Source organism: Nyctereutes procyonoides, unplaced genomic scaffold (genome assembly GCF_905146905.1).
Source record: "Nyctereutes procyonoides isolate TBG_1078 unplaced genomic scaffold, NYPRO_anot_genome, whole genome shotgun sequence".
Taxonomy (NCBI): domain Eukaryota; kingdom Metazoa; phylum Chordata; class Mammalia; order Carnivora; family Canidae; genus Nyctereutes; species Nyctereutes procyonoides.
In genome coordinates this window covers 42,927,418-42,951,122 of record NW_026575052.1, presented here as the reverse complement: position 1 = coordinate 42,951,122, position 23,705 = coordinate 42,927,418, and the positions used below count along the sequence as shown (strand labels likewise).

General features: G+C 37.7%; 1 protein-coding gene across 1 annotated transcript in view; it reads right to left on the bottom strand.

Moving 5' to 3' along the window:
• The window catches only part of DHX29 (DExH-box helicase 29), a 49,472-nt gene that overhangs the window by 13,519 nt on the left and 12,248 nt on the right, over positions 1-23,705 (bottom strand). The window contains exons 6-18 of the mRNA XM_055332528.1: positions 23,022-23,150; positions 19,376-19,502; positions 18,516-18,674; positions 15,962-16,127; positions 15,588-15,711; positions 13,567-14,175; positions 11,603-11,746; positions 6,208-6,384; positions 5,417-5,557; positions 3,307-3,451; positions 3,055-3,172; positions 2,373-2,457; positions 155-243 (exon numbers count right to left, since the gene is read on the bottom strand). Coding sequence (XP_055188503.1) covers positions 155-243; positions 2,373-2,457; positions 3,055-3,172; positions 3,307-3,451; positions 5,417-5,557; positions 6,208-6,384; positions 11,603-11,746; positions 13,567-14,175; positions 15,588-15,711; positions 15,962-16,127; positions 18,516-18,674; positions 19,376-19,502; positions 23,022-23,150 — 2,213 coding nt within the window. The remainder of the gene's footprint in view (positions 1-154; positions 244-2,372; positions 2,458-3,054; positions 3,173-3,306; positions 3,452-5,416; positions 5,558-6,207; positions 6,385-11,602; positions 11,747-13,566; positions 14,176-15,587; positions 15,712-15,961; positions 16,128-18,515; positions 18,675-19,375; positions 19,503-23,021; positions 23,151-23,705) is intronic.

Sequence of the window (23,705 nt, the reverse complement as noted above, 5' to 3'; positions counted from 1 at the left end):
GAAACTTGACATTTACTCGTGGTTATTCTGAAGTTCTTAACAGTTTCTCTGAGACTTTTTATTTTGAATAGAATTAGAACTTTTGGGATTTTCCCCCTATGATTCTATGATTTCTCCTAAGAATACAAGAACCTCAAACCCTTTTCAAACTTACTTATTTTCTTTTGTTCTTCCGGTATCAATTACAAATACAACATCTGGAATAGTGATACCTGTCTCTGCGATATTTGTTGCTAAAACAATCTGAAAATAAACAAAAGCCAAAAGATTTATAGCTAACAACTTTCAACAGCGTCCCATGATTTAAACTTTAGTTTGAGCTGATGAATTTTAAAAAGTGAATTTCAAAATTATTTACAAAAATTCACCATCTATTTGCTATTACTGGGTAATTTTAACTTGTTATAGTTTTCATCACCTTAGCCTGCCAGTTATAGATTTTTACTTTTTTTTTTTTATATAGATTTTATTTATCCATGAGAGACACAGAGAGAGAGAGAGAGAGAGAGAGAGAGGGAGAGGCAGAGACACAGGCAGAGGGAGAAGCAGGCTCGATGCAGGGAGCCCAACATGGGACTCGATCTCAGGTCTCCAGGATCAGGCTCTGGGCCAAAGGTGGCGCTAAAACTCTGAGCCACCCGGGCTGCCCCAGATTTTTATTCTAACAAAAATACTGTTCTCCTAATTCTAGTCAGTCATCTTAAAAATGAACTAAGAAGCCTGCGAAATTGGGTCAGAGAACTGAGACAGCTCAGCACAACCATTCACAATTACTGGGAAAAAAATAGTACATCAGTAGATAGAAGTGCATTGGTGCCCTGGCTCTGCTACTTACTAGCTTTGTGACCTCAGCCAAGTCATTTTACTTCAGGTGACTTCAGATACTTCTATTGTAACTTAGGAGGTAGAAATAGATGATTTCTTAGATCCATTTCTAGTTCTAAAATTCTTAATGGTGGTGGCTGAATACTATAGTCTTTGCATTTTCTGTTGAGTCCTTGGAAGTAAAATATTTAGGATATTCTCCATCAAATGTTCACTTGTGTATTGCTCCATCTCAACTCTGTATTTCAGTAATGAATACTTTTTTATTCATTTGACCAAGGAAATAATAATCCGGGTTCTAAGACTTAGATGGGACCTAGTGTTCTTTCTACCTCAGTATTCCTTTTTTTTTTTTTTTTTAAGAGGTAGAACTCTTTTCTTTAAACTACATCTTAGGGGAAGCCCAAATGTTGCAAATCAGAGCAGTGTCAGAACCCAGGCTCTACACTGTGCTCTTTTATCCCCTTCAAAACTCTTGAACTCTTCTTGAGAAACTCTCTGCCAAGCATCTCTTCACTCAGAATCTTGAACAGAGGAGACCATGAAAATACTGAGACTGTTTAATCAGGGATGAACAGCCTAGAGAACAACAAAGAATCCTCACAGGATTTACATAGCTCTTGAGCTCCAACATTTTCATGAAAAGGATGGGAAAAGTAGTGATTCTTCTTTTCACAAGCAAAATGTATGCCACATTTTTAAACTGTCATTCCCCTAAAAGCCTTATATCTTTTTTTTTTTAAAGATTTTATTTAGGGATCCCTGGGTGGCGCAGCGGTTTGGCGCCTGCCTTTGGCCCAGGGCGCGATCCTGGAGACCTGGGATCGAATCCCACGTCGGGCTCCTGGTGCATGGAGCCTGCTTCTCCCTCTGCCTGTGTCTCTGCCTCTCTCTCTCTCTGTGACTATCATAAATAAATAAAAATTTAAAAAAAAATTAAAAAAAAAAAGATTTTATTTATTATTCATGAGAGACACAGAGAGAGAAAGAGAGAGAGAGAGAGAGAGAGAGGCAGAGACACAGGCAGAGGGAGAAGCAGGCTCCATGCAGGGAGCCTGACGTGGGACTCGATCCCGGGTCTCCAGGATCATGCCCTGGGCTGAAGGCAGTGCTAAACCGCTGAGCCACCTGGGCTACCCAACCCTTATATCTTTAATAATGCATAATATAAATAATCAAATACTTAAATTTCACTATTAGTTTCGTTTCTGATTATGTTAATCTACAGAGCATCTGGAGTCTGCCATGCACTCTAAGGCACTTAATAACATTTTAATAACTGTCTTTGATGTTAAAGAGTTGTAACTTTTTTTTTTTTAAGATTTTCTTTATTTATTCATGAGAGACACACAGAGAGAGAGAGGCAGAGGGAGAAGCAGGCTCTATGCAGGGAGCCTGATGCGGGACTCGATCCCGGGTCTCCAGGACCATGCCCTAGGCTGAGGGCAGGCGCTCAATCGCTGTGCCACATAGGCATCCCTAAAGAGTTGTAATATTTTCACAAAATATTCTCAGATCACACATAAATTTGCTGCACTGAATTTTACCTTCCTGACTCCAGGAGGAGGAAGTGTGAATGCTGCAGCTTGATCTTGAGTTGAAAGAATAGAATGCAGAGCTATCACTTTATATCTGAAAGTTAAAATCATAGTTCTTAGCAAGAGTTTCTCTTTAGAAGACACTGCAAAGAATAACAAAATTTATTTGCAAATAGCAATTAAAAAATTTTTTTATTATGAAAAATTTTAAACACAAAAGCTCTGAAAATGATACAATGAAACCACATATACTCATCAAAGAAAAAATACTTAAGATGAATTTATATGGAATATAGGGTTTAAAGAATTTTTAAAAATCTGCTTGGATATGATAACCGTGACAGTAGTAATGAACTACATGTATCAGGACAAATATACTAAATAGCCACTTCCATATGTCTGGATGATAAAATGCAACCTGTAAGGGTTTGGCGCTGTCCATTGGGTTGGGGAGGGGAGTCACCATCTTATTCTCAACCACAGGATTCCCTCTGCTTACTCATATTAAGAACACAGAACAAAAGCAGAATACCTAAAATTTTTAGTACATTAAATGCTAGAATAGAAATGTAAATAATTTACTTCACTTTGCATAAAGGTAAAAAACTGAAAATTCTGATCAAGAGTTCTAATAAATAAAACATTTTTTGATTTTAAAACTACTTAGAATATAATGAAGATTTGTAGTTACCGTTCAGAAAAAAATCTTCTGTCAGTTGACAAGAGATCATATAACTGCTGAATATGTGCAAGTCCTGGTAAAAAGATCAACACTGCTCCCTCAATATTTCTGAACTGGGGACTTCTGTCTGGAATTTTTAAAGAGAAAACAAAATTCAACATAAGAAAAGTAAGGGATAGCATGTAACACGCTAATAAAACATCATCACTTAGCGGAAGTTTCATCAAAACAAATGGAGTCAAATTAGAAAAAGATATATACCTAAATATATAAGAAGTTCCAAAATGAGATCAAGGTTGATTTTATAAGGATTCATGTAGAGAATAGCATGCTGGGTCCGGTTGCTATACTTTTGGTAAAATGGATTTAAATCAGCACTTGATCCAGTATGAACTGGTATATATTCCTATAAGAAATACAATCAGAAAAAAGTGAACAAAAATATTAAGTATTTTTATAAAACAAGGAAAAAAGGAGGTATTTGCAGTCCTTTAAAACTATTTCATTTGGGGATCCCTGGGTGGCGCAGCGGTTTAGCACCTGCCTTTGGCCCAGGGCGCGATCCTGGAGACCCGGGATCGAATCCCACATCAGGCTCCCGGTGCATAGAGCCTGCTTCTCCCTCTGCCTATGTCTCTGCCTCTCTCTCTCTCTCTCTCACTGTGTGCCTATCATAAATAAATAAAATAAAATAAAAAAAAATTAAAAAAAAACTATTTCATTTCATTCAACCTTCTTAAGTATAGCAAAACTTTTAATCTTGTCATGCATATACTAAAGTAAAGAAGAGCTAAGAAGGGCACCCAGGTGGCTCAGTGGTTGAGCATCTGCCTTTGGCTCATAGGGTGATCCCAGAGTCCTGCCTCAAGTCCCTCCCCATGAAGAGCCTGCTTCTGCCTATGTCTCTGCCTCTGTTTCTCATGAATAAATAAATATTAAAAAAACAATAAAAACAGAACACTGTACACATCATTCTGTGGCAACTAAGGAGCAGGCCAGGAGAGGTAACAGGTTACTATGGAGGGGGATAGAGGGCACGGGGCTGGGGCGGGGGGGGGGGGGGAGGAGAATTTTATGTAGGTTCCATGCCTAGCATGGAGCCTGACTTCAGGCTTGATCTCATGACCTTGAGATCATGACCTGAGCCAAAACCAAGAGTCAGACACTGAACCAACTGAGCCACCCAGGTGTCCCCAGAATAACTTACTTACTGACTTAATTTATTTATTCATTCATTCATTCATTCATGAGACAAAAAGAGAGATGCAGAGACCTAGGCAGAGGGAGAAGCAGGCTCCATGCAGAGAGCCCAACGTGGGACTCGATGCCAGGACCACGGGATCATGACTTGAGCCAAAGGCAGATGCTCAACCACTGAGCCACCTAGGTGTCCCCTCATAATAACTTTAATAAGCAGTTTATATCTGCCTCATTCCTATTAGATTCTCCTTTGGTTGCTGAATTTCAATTATCTCTTTTGAAATTCCTTTATATTCTGAAGTCCTTTAGTTTCTAGTTGTTATCTCTGGAATATTAGGGAAAGATTTTAGTTTTTGCTTTCTGGATTTATCTCCTTAATGAGAAGATAAAGTAACTTCGTGTTTCCATCATATTGGATATAAGCACAAAATCTCATTGATACAATAAAAATACTAGATATAGTACCACTAGCTAAAATGGAGGATAATTTAGCTTTTATGACAGTTCTAAAAATAAACATGTCATTGAAACTAATTTTCTAGGAAGAAGTGTGCTTGCTCTAGACAGCCTCACTATATAGTCAAGGTTGGCTCATACCAGGACAGAAGTTGCTGAGAAAACAAATGGCAAACAACAATCTAGATTTTGGGTCTCCCCAACTCAACACCTGAGGTGTTGAGATTAAAATAAAATAATAACAAATTTACTCCTAAATCATTAATCATTGCTATAAAACAATAAAAGTTGCCTCTTATTTACATGGCCCTTGATTATTTATGTCTTTTTTTTTTTAAGATTTATTCATTTATTCATGAGAGATACAGGTAGAAAGGCAGAGACATAGGCAGAGGGAGAAGCAGGCTCCTTGTAGGGAGCCCAATATGGGACTCGATCCTGGGATCACGATCTGAGCCAAAGGCAGACGCTCAACCACTGAGCCACCCAGGCATTCCTATTTATGTCTATCTATATGGCCAAAATAGTGTAAGAAGATAAAAATATCATAAACCAAAGATTAAAGAAATGACCTTTAAAATTTGCTCAAAATTCTATCTCCTTTCTACCAAAATATACACAAATCCACTGTGCCAGCCATATGATTTCAAACCTCTCAAAGAAGGTTTGCCCTGGGTATCACTATCAGATGTCTTTGAAATTGTTTTCTTTTTACCTGATACTTTTTTATTCCCCCTGCTTTGCTTGTAACATTAATGGTAATTTCTTCCTCTTCCTCCAGAAATTTCTGACAGTATTCTGAATCCTTCTCCAGTACAAAGCCCGTTTCTTCTACTATATCTTCAAGATGGAAAACCTACATAGATTAAGGCATATAAATGGTGAACTCAAATTCATTTCAGTAAACACTATTTTAAAGAGAATAAGGGGATCTTACCTTTTGAATGTTACCAAATGTTAATTTATAATATCATGAGGAAAATCTTCTTTCTACATTATTTGCGAATAGAAAACTTAGCTGGTAGAGATGAATTTGTCCCTAGAAGTCTCAGGACAAATTACATTATAGTATGTATTTTTTATTTGTGAAAACTAATTAAGAAAGCAGTCTTTATAAGCTGAACCCAAAGGACAAATATTACGAAAAGAGGCAGAAAAGCAGCTTCAATAACAAGCCTAAATTTGAGAGGTTGGGCGCAAAAGGAGTTCCTTATTGCCAGGCAGCCACCCTCAATCTGGAAATAATGGAAATGTTTTATGTTCTGGATATGGAAATGTTTTATGTTCTGTACTTCTTTGGGTACATCTTTCAGCAGAATCCTTCCTTCCAGGCCATCCACCCTCAATCCAGGCAGCACCAGCCATCTGATTCCCAAGCAATCTCCAAGTCCTCTCCTGACTTGCAGTACTGCAGGACTAGGTATGGCTACTAGGCCTATCTTCTGGGGGAAATTCCCTGGTAGGAATGTAGCTTGTATTGATATACTCATTATAAAGAAAACTTACCTCAACAGGATAGCTTCTTCCTGAAATTCTGAGAATAGGGCAGTGTGTGAAATACGTAGAAAACTTTTCACTGTCTACAGTGGCACTCATTAGAATCAAGTGTAGATCAGAGCGTTTCTGTAAAATTTCCTTCAAGATAATTAGTAAGAAGTCTGACTGGACACTTCTTTCATGAACCTAGTATAAATGGAACAAAAAAATTAATCACATATAAGGTCTATTAAGAGGCCAAAATAATCACTCAAATAAAATTGGTTGGTAAGATTAGGTTATCTCCTAAATTTCCCTTAGAAGCAAAGCCAGGGGCAGCCCGGGGGGGGGGGGGGGGGCGCTCAGGGGTTTAGCGCCACCTTCAGCCGAGGGCGTGATCCTGGAGACCCAGGACTGAGTCCCACATCAGGCTCCCTGCATGGAGCCTGCTTCTCCCTCGCCCTGTGTCTCTCCTTCTCTGTCTCTCTGTCGCTCATGAATAAATAAATAAAATATTAAAAAAAAAAAAGAAGCAAAGCCAGGGTGACTCCTAAAGTTCTGCCACTAATCTCAAACTGTACTGTCATCATTATCACAGGACAGATGCACTATATAGAAAAAGGAGGGGGGATCTCTGGGTGGCGCAGTGGTTTGGCACCTGCCTTTGGCCCAGGGCGCGATCCTGGAGACCCGGGATCGAATCCCACATCGGGCTCCCGGTGCATGGAGCCTGCTTCTCCCTCTGCCTGTGTCTCTGCCTTTCTCTCTCTCTCTCTCTGTGACTATCATAAATAAATAAAAATTTAAAAAAATTAAAAAAAAAAATAGAAAAAGGGGGGTTGGTTAATAGGGATCTAGCAGGGTCTCAATGAATTGTCTAAGAAAAATGGTTTTTAATGCTCTTCTGGCACACACATTTAGGGAAGAACTGATGTGGTATATAGAACTCCCTATCTTCTGAATGTAACTATCTTCCAACTTTGTATATCCTGACTTATTTCTAGCACATTTTTATTTTGTAGAATTTAGGGCAGCATACAAATATTTTTTTATTTTTTTATATTTTTTAAGATTTTATTTATTCATGAGAATACACACACACACACATACACACAGAGAGAGAGAGAGGCAGAGACACAGGCAGAGGGAGAAGCAGACTCCACGCAGGGAGCCCGATGTGGGACTCGATCCCGGGACTCCAGGATCACGCCCTGGGCCAAAGGCAGGCACCAAACCGCTGAGCCACCCAGGCTGCCAGGGCAGCATACAAATATTAAGTATATCAAGATAACAAACTAAAACAGGTTTTATCATTCATTTGTTTGTAAGGGAGGCAGTAGTGGGTAACTGTTCAGGTTCTGGAACCAACTGCTTGGGTTCAACTCTTCCTGGCCACTTACAGTATGACTTTAAGAATGTTAAATATTTCTGGGTCTATTTCTTATTCTATAAAACAAGAATACCAATAATATAAACTTTGCAGAGTGATTTTAACAGTCCAATGACATCATGCAAAGCCCTTAGAACAGAGCCCAACAAATAGTAAGTACTTAGTATTGTGCTAGATGCTGGGGCTGTAAAAATGACCAAGACAGTTCTCTCCATTTCAGTTTATAGTCTAGTATACTGTATAGTATGGTTTTAAATTTACATATGAAGGGTAGTTAATTCAGGAGGTCAGGAAATATACTAGGAGAAATTGCCATCAATGCTAAGAACAGAAGGCTGAGTTTGAAAAAAAGGATGGAGGAGGAACAGGAGGCGAAAGGGCGAGGAAGTGGTCATGTATAAAATCATGTAAAGGGGTGCCTGGGTGGCTCAGTAGTTGAGCATCTGCCTTTGGCTCAGGTCGTGATCCCGGGGTCCTGGGATCAAGTTCTGCATCGGGCTCCCTATAGGGAGACTGCTTGTCCCTCTGCCTATGTCTCTGCTTCTGTGTGTCTCTCATGAATAAATAAAATCTTTTTTTTTAAAAAATAAAATCTTAAAAAATCATGGGAAAGAGAGGAATCACAATACATTTCAGGGACTGGAAAAACAAACATAATACCTTTAGCATGGGACACGGCAAGAGATAAAGCAGGTGAAGTACTCGGTAAATTGCTATGTAAAACCCTATGACTTTGCCCTAATGAGCTGGGGCAGTGACAAAAACATTTTAGGGGCACCTGGCTGCCTCAGTCAGAGAGCATGCAACTTTTGATCTCAAGAGTTTTGAGTTCAAGCCCATATTGGGTATAAAGACTAGAGATTACTTAAAATATTTATTTATTTATTTTTTTTAAAGATTTTATTTATTCATGAGAGACACAGAGAGACACAGAGAGAGGCAGAGACACAGGCAGAGGGAGAAGCAGGCTCCATTCAGGGAGCCTGACGTGGGACTCGATCCCGGGTCTCCAGGATCATGCCCTGGGCTGCAGGTGGCGCTAAACCGCTGCGCCACTGGGGCTGCCCTACTTAAAATCTTTAAAATAAACTTTTAAAGCAGGGGAATTATGTGGTCTGAGATTTTTTGTAAAAAAGATAAGTGGCAGGGTGCCTGGGTGGTCAGTTAGTTAAGTGTCTTTCGGCTCAGGTGGTGATCTTAGGGTCCTGAGATCAGCTCAGAATGGGGGTCTGTGCTCAGTCAGGAGTCTGCTTCTGCCTCTTCCTCTGCCCCTCTCCACTGCTTGTGTACTCTAATAATAAAATCTTTTAAAAAAAGAGAATGGACTATAATGTGGAGAACGCAATGGAGAACAAAACAGAAAGGAAGTTTAATTAGAGGTTTTTGAATACTTAAAAAATAGCCTCTATAAGGGCAATACTAGTTGAATATGGAGAAATATGAATGAAAAGGAGAATCGACAGGACTAGGTGACTGGATTTATGGGATGTGGGAGAAAGACGGATGAATCCTAGGTATTCTTACTTGGGTGGTTTGACCAGGATCAGTAAATCAGACTGCCAATACTAAACTATGAAGGAATACCTTCCTGAAGTTGGTCTGGCTTTTAAATTAGAGTTTACCCTAAGGCAAGAATATATAATGGGGAAAAGACAGTCTTTTCAATAATAATGTTGGGAACTGGACTACTTTCTACAACATACACAGAATAAACTCAAAATGGATTAAAGTTCTAAATGTGAGATGATAAAACGCCTAAAAGAAACATAGGCAGTAATCTCATGGACACTGGCCTTAACAATATTTTTGTGGATGATGTCTCTTCAGGTAAGGGAAATAAAAGCAAAAATAAACTACTGGAACTATAACAAAATAAAAAGCTTTCGCACAGTGAAAGAAGCCATCAACAAAACAAAAAGTCGACCTAGTGAATGGGAGAAATATCTGCAAATCATATATCCAGTAAGGGGTTAATATCCAAAATATATAAAGAACTTACAGTATTCCACACCAAAAAACCAAAATTTAAAAATGTATGGAGGATGTGAATAGACCTTTTTTCAAATAAGACATACAAATGGCAAACAGACACATGAAAAGATGCTCAACATCACTAATCATCAAGGAAATACAAATCAAAATCACAACAAGCTATCACCTCACACCTGTCAGAATGGCTAGAATGAAAAACATAAGAATTAAAAATCTTAAAAAAAAAAAGGAAAAAGTTAAATACATTATGGGACATCCAAATTACTATATAGCTATTAAAATTGTGTTTTTGTAGATGAATGATGTGAAAAAAAATTTTTTTAAAGATTTTATTTATTCATGAGAGACACAGAGAGAGAAGCAGAGACACAGAGGGAAAAGCAGGCTCCCTGCTGGGAGCCCAATGTGGGACTTGATCCCAGGACCCAGGATCATGTCCTGAGCTGAAGGCAGATGCACGACCACTGAGCCACCCAGGTGTCCTAAATGATGTGAATAAAATTTAAAACATACGTACAAAAACAAAAACCATACATACATACTAAATACATATGCATAAAATATGCAAATTAAATGTTAACATTGATCTTTTTTCGGGGTTATGAGATTAAAAATTTTTACTTTCATTTTTGTAACTTTCTATGTTTGTACTATTTTCTAACCAAATGGAGAAAAACTACCCAATAATCTATGTATTCTATTAATTAAAAATCAGTGAGTGAACTTTTACTACTACCTTCTGAACTTGGTGAATTAACAGACTCAAAAATCTTTGTATCAGGAAAAAAATTTTAAATATTTCTTGAAGAAGGGAAATGCTATATATCTTATTTCTTCTTGATAAAAATAAATTTTTTTTAAAAGATCTTATTTATTCATGAGACACACACAGAGAGTGAGGCAGAGACATAGGCAGAGGGAGAAGCAGGCTGATCGCAGAGAGCCTGATGTGGGAGTTGATCCCGGGATCATGCCCTGAGCCAAAGGCAGAGATGCTCAACCGCTGAGCCACCTTGACAAACTTATGTACAAGGCGAAATCAGTTTACATATGCTAGGCTACTGTGCCATTTAAAGTAATTCCCATAGGAAACTTTTCAATTTAAATATTCAATTTAAGTGTGCATTCAAATTTGATTCAGGGAGGGATAAATCTAGAGAGAAAGTGAAGAGTTCTCTCTTTTTTTTAAGAATCAAAATCCTTTAACAACTAAATGTAGTTGAGAATCAGTGTACTGGTTAGACCACAGACAGTAGCCAGATGGCCTCAGTTTGAACCCCCAGTTTCAGAACTTACTGGCTTTGTGAACTTATACAAGGTATTAGAACATCTCTGTGCCTCAGTTTGACAACTGTCAAACAGAGGTAAGAATATATACTTCACTGGAGTGCATGAAGGATTAAATGAATTTATATATATAAAACCAGAATAGCATCTAGCATATAGTAAATGTCATATATATATATTTTTTTAAGACTTTATTCATGAGAGACAGAGAGAGAGAGAGAGAGAGAGAGAGAGGCAGAGACACAGGCAGAGAGAGAAGCAGGCTCCATGCAGGGAGCCCAATGTGGCACTCGATCCCTGGACTCCGGCATCACGCCCTGGGCCCAAGGCAGGCACTAAACCACTAAGCCACCCAGGGATCCCTGTCATATGGTATTAAATCAATTAACATGAGACACATTTGCTAGAGGAAATTAAATAATTATATGTAAAACGTCTGGTATTTAAGGATGAAGAAAATGTTAGCTAGTATTAGAAATAGCATCTTTTTATGTTTTTAATTATTTTATTTACTATTTATTTATTTGACAGAGAGCAATTGAGCGTGTGCACAAGCAGGCAGAGCAGCATGCAGAGGGAGAGAGAGAAGCAAGTCCCTGCTGAACAAAGAACCTGACACAGGGCTTGATCCCAGGACACTGCATGACCTGAGCTAAAGGCAGATGCTTAACTGACTGAGCCACCCAGATGCCCTGAAATAGCATCTTTTTAATATGAAATTGTTTTGAATTTATCTCAACTTTAGAATATACTTACCTCATCTACAATAACATGAGATACATTAGTTAGGAGACCATCTTCTTGAAGTTTCCTTAGCAAAACCCCTGTTGTACAATACAGTAACCTTGTAGATTCACTAGCTCGAGATTCCATCCGGATCTGATATCCACACAAAGAATTCTGAAGGGAGAACACAAGGTTAAGATTAGATTCTCACAAGTGATCTGGGAAACAAGCACTAAGAAATGTAGCACAGGTGCTAATCCTAGGAACATCTTAAGTAAATCCATCTATTTATTAAGATTTTATTTATTTATTCATGAAAGAGAGAGAGAGAAAGAGAGAGAGGCAGAGACACAGGCAGAGGGAGAAGCAGGCTCCATGCAGGGAGCCTGACATGGGGACTCGATCCTGGGTCTCCAGGATCACACCTCAGGCCAAGGCAGTGCTAAACCGGTGAGCCACCGGGCTGCCCAAGTAAATCTATTTAGTGAAATTTATTAATTAAAATTTCCCATGGTTTTCAATGATATAAAACTGTAAAATCTGTTTTACTTTTTATTTTTTATTTTATTTTTTATTTTTTAAAGATTTTTATTTATTTATTCATGATAGACAGAGAGGAGAGAGAGGCAGAGACACAGGCAGAGGAGCTCCATGCGGGACTCAATCACAGAATCCTGGGATCATGCCCTGAGCCAAAGGCAGATGCTCAACCACTGAGCCACCCAGAAGTCCCTGTTTTGCTAATTTTAAACAAGAATTACTTTTGTTCTTTCAAAGTCTTGAGATAAAAGTTGTTCACCCACTTTGGATACCATCCATATTATCCTATTCTTTTTGTATTTTTTTATGGGGGGAGGGGCAAAGGATCAGGGAGAGACACAGAATGTCAAGCCAACTTCCTGCTGAGCACAGAGCCTGATGTGGGGCTCAATCTCACAACCTCGAGATCATGACCTGAGCTGAAACCAAGAGCTGGACCCTTAACCAATTGAGCCACCCAGGTGCCAACATTATTCTTTCTAATTCAATTACCTTGGAACAAAATATTGAGGTAATCAGAGCAAAAATTTAGAGCAGTTCCTAAAATTTTCTAACAAGATTTCATAAAAGCTGTCACCATTAGTTGGTATTGTATCAGTGTTGCCTGATGGGAATCTTTAGGTTCCTTCTATTCCCACCACATTTAGTTTTCTTTTCAGTCATTCTTTTATTTTCTATGTGTGTACATGTCTGTAATCTTCTTAACGTGAGTTCCTTATAAGATAGAAACTATCTCTTTTCCTCTTATATTCCATGAGAGAAACCCAGACCATCTATTACATAAAACATTTTTAATAAAGGGGTACCTGTCTTAAAGACAGAGGCAAAAATGTTAAAAGACCAACATCTCCAGAAAGAATGAGGACTTGGAATTCATCGTCATTGGTTCTAAGCAATTTATTATTTCTATATTTTGCAGTCATTCTGATTAAGGTTTGGCTAGTTTTGGGTGTGCTTATGTGGCAAAATGCACAAGAGATATTTAAGTATCTTTTCTTTTTAAAATAAAGGGCTTGAGAACAGTCTAGCTTTTTCTTCTATATTGTTTTTTCCTTCTGTTTACTAAAAAGAATTAATGAAAATCAGGACTACATTCCACAGAAAAGATCTGCAGGACTTTGAGATTTATGATACTACAGTCAAATGTCTATTTGTCTATATTCTTTGTTCTCCTTAGCAGGTAACATATTTGAATATTCAGCTATTAAAGTGGATATATTTTTTTCCTTGATATGATAATTTTAATGACCAAAATACTAACAACCCTTTTACTATGAAGGAGGGTGATACAACACTCTTTGATGACATCTATCAAAGAAAACAGGAAAAGTGCCTGAGATCAGCTACTTAACCAGTAAGTCACAACTCTTACATGGGACAGGTTCCATTTGGATCCCAAGAGCAAAGGTGACATGAATAATGTCACCACTCACTCTAGTTGAACAACATCTTACCCTTCCTCCAGGTCCATTTTCACAGCCCAACTCGTCACATACTCTTGTGGCTAAACTCACTGCTGAGATTCTTCGGGGCTGGGTGCAGACAATGTTACACTTACTCGTTCCCCACTCATTTAGAAGCAAATCTTCCAATAGGAAATGAGGTACTTGAGTACTTTTGCCACTCCCTGTTTCACCTGCTACAACCACTACTCGGTGCCTTTTAAGAGTTTCAACAATCGAATTCCTGTGTTTGAATACAGGTAACTGTTGCCTTTCCTTTAGAAGTCTCTGGTATTTTGGTGTGCTTTGCAACTTTCTAAACAGGTTTCTAACAGGTTCTAAATCTTCTGCTTTTTCTGATTCCAAGGACAGTGCAGAAAAATCTTCATCAGAAACTAAATTTTCCCAAGATTCCTCAGGATCTTCAGAGTTTTCTCTCTTATTTTCAGAATGCTGTTGCTGCTGTTGCTGTTGCTGTTTCAATTTGTTCAGAAGTTTGGCAATAAAGAGATCACGTGGTTTATTGGTTTCCATTTTATTTAATTCTTCCTTTTTCTTTTCTGCATCACTCCACTCTAGCCAAACATCTCGATAAGTGGGAGGAAGTAACTGATGTACTGACTATAACAGAAAAAAAGCAGCAGTATGTTATTTTTACTAACTACTGGATACCAAAATTCAATAGGCTAGAACTTAGTCTTCCTTTTAAAATGTAATTTGTCTCTTAAACTAGTAAGTCATTACTCCAATATAAGATGCACATGCTTATTATATGCAAATTTATAAACAGCCTATCATATTCAGGCTTCTAGACTTACCAGCTCTGTGATCTTGGCAAATAACCTCTCTGTCTCAGTTTCTGCATTTGTAAAATGGGGGCTAGTATCTCCTTTATAGATATACTCTGAAGTACACTTTCAGTTAATACATGAAAAGTACTCATTCCTGGAACATAGGTAACTACTAAATACGTTTTTATTATTTATTCCTGCAGTGGTGCTATGTAAATATGAAGATGATCCATAAAGCATTTCTGAGAGAAAGCTCCCTCTGAGATGCAGGTATTTAAGATTATTAGTCAAAGTATTTAAAATGAACTACAGTGGAGTCAATCTGAGTTATTCTAATTCTGTGGTATAAAATTATTTCTACAACAGTTTTCTCAATTAAGCTTAGCTTATGATACCTTTTTAGCAAAATAAGGGAAATAAAGGCATTAAGAACTTTTACTGCCAGAAACTGGAAAAGAACCTTGCTTAGAGTTCCACTTCAACAAGGTCTAAAATTTCCAGTGGTTCCAATTTCCCATGAAAAAAGATACACACGTTTATTGTAAAAAAATGTTGACAATTCAACAATCCAAGAAAATAAGAAGCTTCCTTTAGTAATACTTTAATTTTTCCTTAACCTGAGAGCTTACAACCAATATAACCTAAACTGAAAACTGCATTTTCAAAGCAGAGAGAAAATGTAACATTAAAGAGAGATATTATAACATTTAGACAATAAACTGTTTAGAAATTCTCCTTACTTCAACCAATCTCGTACTACTTCTCTTAACCTATAAAATAGCATAGCTTGCAAAGTGAACCACTGAAACGGTTCAGAGCCTCTGCCCTAAGGACAGAAAGACTGAGCTATGTTTAGGGGCGAGAGAAGTCAAAATTATAAATAAGCAGAAATGAGGATTAATCTGAAGAAGCAGTAAGTAAAAACTGGCACCAAGGGCCATAATTAAAAACTACTTTCCATATGACCATCCAGTTTTTTTTGTTTTTTTTTTTTTAAGATTTTATTTATTTATTCATGAGACACACACAGAGAGAGAGGCAGAGACACAGGTAGAGGGAGAAGCAGGCTCCATGCAGGGAGCCTGATGCAAAACTTGATCCCGGGACTCCAGGATGATGCCCTGGGCTGAAGGCAGGGCTAAACTGCTGAGCCACCCAGGGATCCCCTGCCCATCCAGTTTTATGTTGGCTACATGTAGTCCACAAATGATTTTTGAAACACCTCAGTCTAAAAAGTCTCACCTGCCCTTTCACTAAACGATAAAGAGCTAGAGTTGCTCCCAAGTGCTGAGCTTGCATGCCATCTTCTGTTAAGATTGTAGGGCACACTACCAGTACATCATCTTCAGACTTGATTACCCTTACCCTGCAAAGAAGCCAAAGAATTTTTAAATGAAATTAATGAAGTAAAACAAGTCAGAATTCCATTAACATTGAACCTAAGTTTATCTAATTATTTAAATATAATATTTCCATGGAAGACACTGAACCTAGATAATTAATGATCAGCACTATCACCCAGAAATGTGGAATGAGCAAGCTTCCTGAATGTCTACTTAACGCAGAAGAAACAAAGAGATTTTTCTAAGAGTTCATTCACAGTTAGAAAAACATACCTACATTTCCAGTATCTACCTACTGGAACTTTTTCAAAGGAAGGATTTGGACTCTTGGGAAGATTCTTCCTGACCCAATCGATCAGAAATTGTTTGGGAGACTTTCCAGTCCAGCTTCGAGCTGTATAGTCAAAATTTCTTACATCATGAGGTTCTTTCTTTTTCTCTAAAATGACAGACAAAGATTGATGCTTTAAAAATTATCATGCAATAATGTAGAATCTCTTTTGAGTGATGAAAATCCTCTCATTTTGGGGAAAAGGCTTTTAGAAGAGAACAAGTGAAAAAAGGAGAAAAACTTGCTCTTCTACAAGTGGTGTAAGGAAATCCCGATTGGACAGAACCACAGAAAATCTGAATTGTTAAACATAAAGTATCCCGAGTAACTTCTTGTAAAGTATCTATGATACTATCCATGTGATGAATTATTTAGGGTACTCTGAACTACCTACCACATAGGAAGGATAATCTTGGAAAAAAATAAAAATCAGATGTAATTTCTCTGCTTAACAGCTGCCACCACCACGACCACCTTCATTGGCTTCATATTACATCTAAAATAAACTCCAAATTCTCTATGGTCCATCTCTGCCTATCTGTTACCACTCTACCACCATGCTCACTATACTACATCCACACAGGAAAGACAGCTACTTCCCCTACTGCTCTGAGCCTGCCTGGCCAAATACAGTAGCCAACAGCCACAGGACAAACCTGAATTAATTACAATTAAACTTTCAGTTTCTCAGTTGCATTATTCACATTTTAAGCAACCAGTACTCGTATCTAACTAGTAGCTGCCATATTAGCTAACTCAGATACAGAATATTTCTGTCAGAGTGTTCTGTTGAATTGTCTGCTCTAGATCTTTTCCACATTATTATTTTTAAAGATTTTATTTATTTATTCATGAGAGACACACAGAGAGAGAGACAGAGATATAGGCAGAGGGATAAGCAGGCTCTATGCATGGAGCCCGATGTGGGACTCGATCCCGGGTCTCCAGGATCACATCCTGGGCTGAAGGTGGCGCTAAACTGCTGAGCCATCCGGACTGCTCTCTTTTCCACCTTAGACTGCCAATGTACCATCTCCCTCCTTAGAAAGCCCTTTTATTTTTATTTTTTAATTTTATTTATTTATTCATGAGAAACAGAGAGAGAGAGGCAGAAACAGGCAGAGGGAAAAGCAGGCTCCACGCAGGGAACCCGACGTGGGACTCCAGGATCATGCCCTGAGCCGAAGGCAGGAGCTTAACCAGTGAGCCACCCAGGTGTCTCTAGAAGGCCCTTCCCATCAATATGTCACTGGACTGACACCTAATCATCTGTTGTATCTCAGAGCAAGTCATTAGCCCCCTTATCTCTATCATTAGAAGTCAGTTTTCTTGCTTTGATAGCACATACCACAATTTATAATTAAATACATATGTATATTTGAAGCTTACCTCCCCTATAAGACCATATGCTTGAAGGGGGCCAGGACTAGGTTAATTTGTTAATAACTGTACACAAAGCAATTGACATTATGAACAAAGATTCAATAAATATTTATGAAACAGTGTATAATCAAAAAGATTGAAGGGACTCCTGGATAGCTCAGTGAGTGAGCGTCTGTCTTTCGCTCAGGGTGTGATCCCAGGACCCTGCATCAGGCTCTTCTAGAGGAGCCTGTTTCTCCGTCTACCTATGTCTCTGCCTCTCTGTGTGTCTCTTGTGAATAAAAAGATAAAATCTTATAAAAAAAACCTGACAATTTAGTATAGGACTTGACTATATTACAAATAAATATAAACTAACTATATCGATAATTTACTTAGCACAAATAAGTGCAAGATTACACACATGGTGGCACGGCAGGACTCATGGTGGCTTAAAAGAGGTACTTTTTTTTTTTTTTTTTAAGATTTTATTTATTTATTTATGAGAGACACACACAGAGAGAGAGGCAGAGACACAGGCAGAGGGAGAAGCTGGCTCCATGCAGGGAGCCTGATGTGGGACTCGATCCTGGGACTCCAGGATCACGCCCCGGGCCCAAGGCAGGCGCTAAACCACTGAGCCACCCAGGGATCCCCAGAAGTGCTGTTTTGGGTTGAGCCTTGAAGCAAGGGAAAGGTCGGCCAAGTAGGGGGTTAAAAGAATGAGCAAAATCACAAAATAACATGTGGCTGTAGTACACAGTTGGGTGAATATGGCAGAAAGGCAGATTGTGGCAGAATGCAGTCTTCAATATGATGATAAAGGGCTTGGACTTATTACTGATCAAGGGTTTTTAACAGGGAACTCACATTCAGATGTGTGTTACAGAAAGAGAATTCTGGCAGGAATTTGGAGGATGGACTGGAAAGAGATGAGGCTGAAGCAAGATACTGGTAAATTATAAAATGCTATAAAAGTTATCATAATTATTATTTTTCCAAGAAAGTATGTGGAAGCCTAACTTTACTGCCAGCTTATGCAGTTTGCTAGAATGCAAAGTAACATCATTTCTCAATTTTATTTTCACTGACATTTTATTACTTACACCATGAAACACTTTCCCTTCATTTTACCTTTCTCTTCCTCAGTAGCAGCTACAGATTTTTCAAATAAGTTAAAGTTCAAAGCCTTTTCCTCTTCTGTGGCTACAGGAGGCTTTTTCCTTTCATTCTGTTGATGTGAAATCTTTATGGCTGGATTGAATACTGGATGGTCTTCTAAAGTTTCCATTTCTACCAAGAAAAAAAGATCATGCTTTGTTGTATTTGTTTTTTTATGACTGTTTACTTTGCAAAGATGTTTTTTAAAAAGACAGTATTCCTTCTTTTTCCTTGTAACCAGGTACTCAACACTTCCTACTTAAAATTTGTGCTAGAAGTCGGAGGCAATTTATTTTCACATCACACATTTTAAAGAAATTATTTAACAGAAATAGAAGGTCTGAAAAAACATCCTTATTAGTAACAAATACTCATGGAATTATATCCACCTGTTCTTCTTGAGGGAGGATGGTATTTTATGATATACATCAGACACTGACAAACTATGGCCTGCCAGTCAAATCTAGCCCCACTACCTGTTTCTTATAAGCTAAGAATGATTTTTATATTTTTAACCAGTTGAAAAAAAATAAATATATGATGACATGTGAAAATTATATGAAATTCCCATTTCAGAATCCATAAAGTTTTATGAAACCACAGCCATTCACTTATGTATTGTTCATGGCCACTTCTATGCTGTGACAGCAGAGTTCAGTAATTGTGAGAGAGTCTATATGGCCTGTATAACCTACAGTATTTATTTGGCTTGTTACAGAAAGTCTCCCAATCCCATGTATAAACTGTTAGACAAACTAAAAAGAGGCAATCTCCATGCTAGGAAAGCAAAAACGAAAAGACATTTACACATCTAAGAATTTGGAAGTGTTTACCTCTTTGAAATTTCCTTATTTTTTCTTGAGCCTCTTTTTGGCCTTGCTTGTTTTTTTCTAGTTTAAAGGTAGCTGCTTGCTCCTTTGCATCCAGAAGCTTTGCTGCAAGATGCAAGTATCTTTCATTCTGTTCCAAATAAGATGATACAGAAATTTAAAAAAGAACAAAATGAGTTAATCAACTGTCAATGTATTACATCAAAACCTATGATCTTTTGGGGTGCATGGGTGGCTCAGTGGTTAAGTGTCTGCCTTCAGCTCAGGTCGTGATCCCAAGGTCCTGGGATCGAGTCCCACGTTGGACACCCCATAGAACCTGCTTCTCCCTCTGCCTATGTCTCTGCCTCTCTCATGAATAAATACAATCTTAAGAAAAAAACAAAACACCTGTGATCTTTTGATCTTATTCTGTTTTTTTTTTTCTTTTAAAGACTTTATTTATTCATGAGAGACACAGAGAGAGACAGAGACACAGACAGAGGGAGAAGCAGGCTCTCTGCGAGGAGCCCGATGCAGGACTCAATCACCGATCCTGAGATCATGCCGAGAGCCAAAGGCAGATGCCAACCGCTGAGCCACCCAGGTGTCCCTGATCTTATTCTTTGATCCAGCACATTTACTTATAGAAATTTTTCTCAGAGAAATAATACAAAGGTGCAAAGTTGCAAGTACATATAAACAATACTGCAGTACTGCCTGAAGAAGAAAAACTGCAAATCAAGTGTGTACCACATCTACAGAAAAAAATTAATTGGCTACTAGAAAAAAAAAGAGAGTAAAAGAATGAGCGTGATCCATATGGAGAACTTCCGTGACATGTTAAATAAAATTTAAAAACTACAGAATAAAAAGTAAATGTGAGTTCATTTCTGTAAAAGGAAAATATCTTATTTTTATGCATTCTATAAATACATGTTTTTAAAGGACTGTATCAGTAATAAGATAATAATACTCATTTGAAAGTTATCTTCCCATAATCTCTTTCTTGTAGAAGAGTCAGGGACATTAAAAAAAAAAAAAAGGCCTCTGGGGAAAAGGGAAGTAGTAAAACTTAAGAATCTGACTCTGCTGAGCAAAGTTGTTTTTTTTTTTTAATTTTTATTTATTTATGAGAGTCACACACAGAGAGAGAGAGGCAGAGACACAGGCAGAGGGAGAAGCAGGCTCCATGCACCGGGAGCCCGACGTGGGATTCAATCCCGGGTCTCCAGGATCACGCCCCAGGCCAAAGGCAGGCGCCAAACCGCTGCGCCACCCAGGGATCCCATACACACAGTTTTAAGTTAAACTCAATTTTCTTTTTTTCCTTAGATTGTAAGGGACAGGTGAGATGCATCAATGTATGGGGTGGAGAAGATAAGGGCATAATGCTGCTATGAAACAGAACTATAAAGATGAAGGAACAAGAGATAAACTAAGTCTGCACATGCAGCTGAATTCTGGGCCCACTCCATGTAGAACACAAACAATACAGTGTTACCAGGTAGAAGGGTTAGCTCTCTTCTCTTTGTCACCCAAATGACACTCATTCTTTCAGCAGTCCTACCTCTGCCACTGATAACACCATTGCTCCACCAGCAAATCTGTTTTTGGTTTTATTAAGCTTTGTATTAGGTAAATCGACAGTTTCTCTGGATTCCTGCTTTAAAGGTTTCTGTTCTTTTCCAATTCAGAGTCTTATTATTTTACACCTGAGGAAGTGCAACAGCTACCAAAATGGCTTCCCTATCTTTTCCAAATCACCTAGAACGCTATTCAATGTTTCAAACCACCTTTACTAAACACTACTAAATCTGACCTACAATATCAAATTCTCCTTTTAATTCACCTGCCCCCATGCTTCGGCGATTCTTCATAAGAGGAAAAGTCAAATTCATTTTTTAGGCATCAAAATCTTCTGGTGTCAGCTAAACTCACCTGTTTACTCCTACCTGGCAGTACTCATCTACGTTTTATGCTCTGTATAGACTCATTAACTGTCTAACACCCAAAGGCCCCTTACACAATTCCACTTCTTTACCCTGTTCATACTGTCTCACCCATCTGGACCATCTTCCTTTTCCTGCCCATGTGCACTCCATCCACCCTTCAAGTTCCACCCTCGGCTTTGCAGGCTTAATGCTCCAATCAGAAGAGACCCTGTTTGAACCTCAACATAGACTTGTACTGTCCTAAATTATTTTTCTTTGTATTAGCTTAATACAGGCATATAGTTTTAAAAAAGCTTATAGGATATAGAAGAGTCTAAAAAAAGAGGTCTCTCTCCCTTTCTAGCACCCCAGTCCTAATCATTAATAATAGCTTCTTGCGAATCTTCCCAGATCTTTTCTGTGCATACGTAGGAATGCAAATATATGTATTTTTTTCTTTTACACAAATGGGTTCTGCAACTTCCCGTTTTTCTTTCTAAATCAATTTTACTACAGTATAATTTACACACAATAAAATGCACCCATGTGAGTGTACAAGTAAATGAGTTTGACAAATGTATATATCTGTGTAATCACTATCATAACAAAGATATAAAACGTTCTCATCATCCCCAAAAGTTTCCCTTCCTGCCTCTGGATTCAAGCAACCACTGATCTGCCTTTTTTGTCACTACTGAATGATTTTGCATGAATGACTTTTCTAGAATTTAATATAATAATTACACATGTACTCATTTGTGCCTGGCTTCTTTCATTCAAGTATGTTTTAGAGAGTTGCTTGCAGTGTTTGGCTATTAGGAATATAAGGCTGCTATGAAATTTTACATGCAGGTTTTTTTCCCCAGACATGTTTTCTTTTTTCTTGAATAAATACGTAGGAATGAAACTATTAGGTCATTTGTTAAGTGTATGTTTAACTTCATAAGAAAGTGCCAGTTTTCCAAAGTGGATGTACTATTTTACACTCCCAAAATCAATGTCTGAGTGTGTCCGTTGCTCCATGCCCTCCCAATACTTGGTATTATTCAACTCTTTAATCATAGCCATTTTGATGAATATAAAATAGTATCTCATTATAAGTTTTGTTTTCATTTCTCTGATGACTAATGATCTTGAAATTATTTTTACATGTTTACTGGCCATCCATGCATCTGTTTTCATAAAGTGTCTGTTGTCCTTTTCAAACATCTTTATAAATTCTAGACAGAACTCTTCTGTCAGACATAGATATTGTAATATTATCTTCCTACAATGTTTCCATTTAACCTTACATTTTTAGTTTCTCTTATGATACCTAGGTTTTTTCTTACCAGTCCACGGATATCCTCTGTAAAGAAATGTGCCTTTTATTATCCAAGGAATTTAGCATACTCCCTCCCTACAAATGATAATCATTTAAAAATATTTGATGATTATCTCTTTAAACACAGGAGGACTATAAGTAACAGCTACTGAGCAGTTATTCTGTGCCATTGCTATTTTGCTATTTATAAGTTTTATTTTGTTTTATCTTCATATCAACTCCTAGAGGTAGGTCTTTCTTTCTTTCTTTCTTTCTTTCTTTCTTTCTTTCTTTCTTTCTTTCTTTCTTTCTTCTTTCTTTCTTTTTAGGTAGGTATTTCTTTAATTACAAAGGTGAAAACTAAGTCACAGAAAAGTTAAATATGTTGCCTATGAATATCCAGCTAGAAGCCTAATACAAATTTCTAACTCACAGGGTCAAATTTTTCCTCCTCTTCTAAACTTTTAGAATTCTCACTCTTTTCTTCTTCATTCTGCTGTTCAGCATACCGCAAGATCCATTCTTTCATATTTACTTCCAAATTTTTTTCTTCCTTTTTGGGCTGAAAGGAAAAACAAATATCTGAAAAACCAAAGTTAGAAAAAGGTGTCAAACTATCATTAAGTGTCCTTGTTTTACTATTTTTTCTTACACTCAGAAACAGGAGACACATAAGCTTCAATAATATTACATACTGTTCTACGAAGGACAAATGAATTCAACATTACTTTAAGAAGCCCAAACCTGCAAAATCCAAAAAATATGTTTATATAAAGAAGCAAAAAAAGAAAAGAATGGTTAAATAGTAGCGTTATGTCTTAAAAACAGTGGCAATTATGCTGTCCAGATTTTTGTTTTTGTTTTTAGGCTTTACCGAGGTATAACTGATATATTTAAAAAGTGTACATATTTATTTATTTATTTTGTCTTTTTAAAAATATTTTTTTTACTTATTCATGAGAGACACAGAGAGAGAGAGGCAGAGACACATGCAGAGGGAGAAGCAGGCTCCATGCAGGGAGCCTGACATGGGACTCAATCCTAGGACTCCAGGATCACACAGAACCTAAGGCAGATGCTCAACCACTAAGCCATCCAGGCATCCCAAAATTGTACA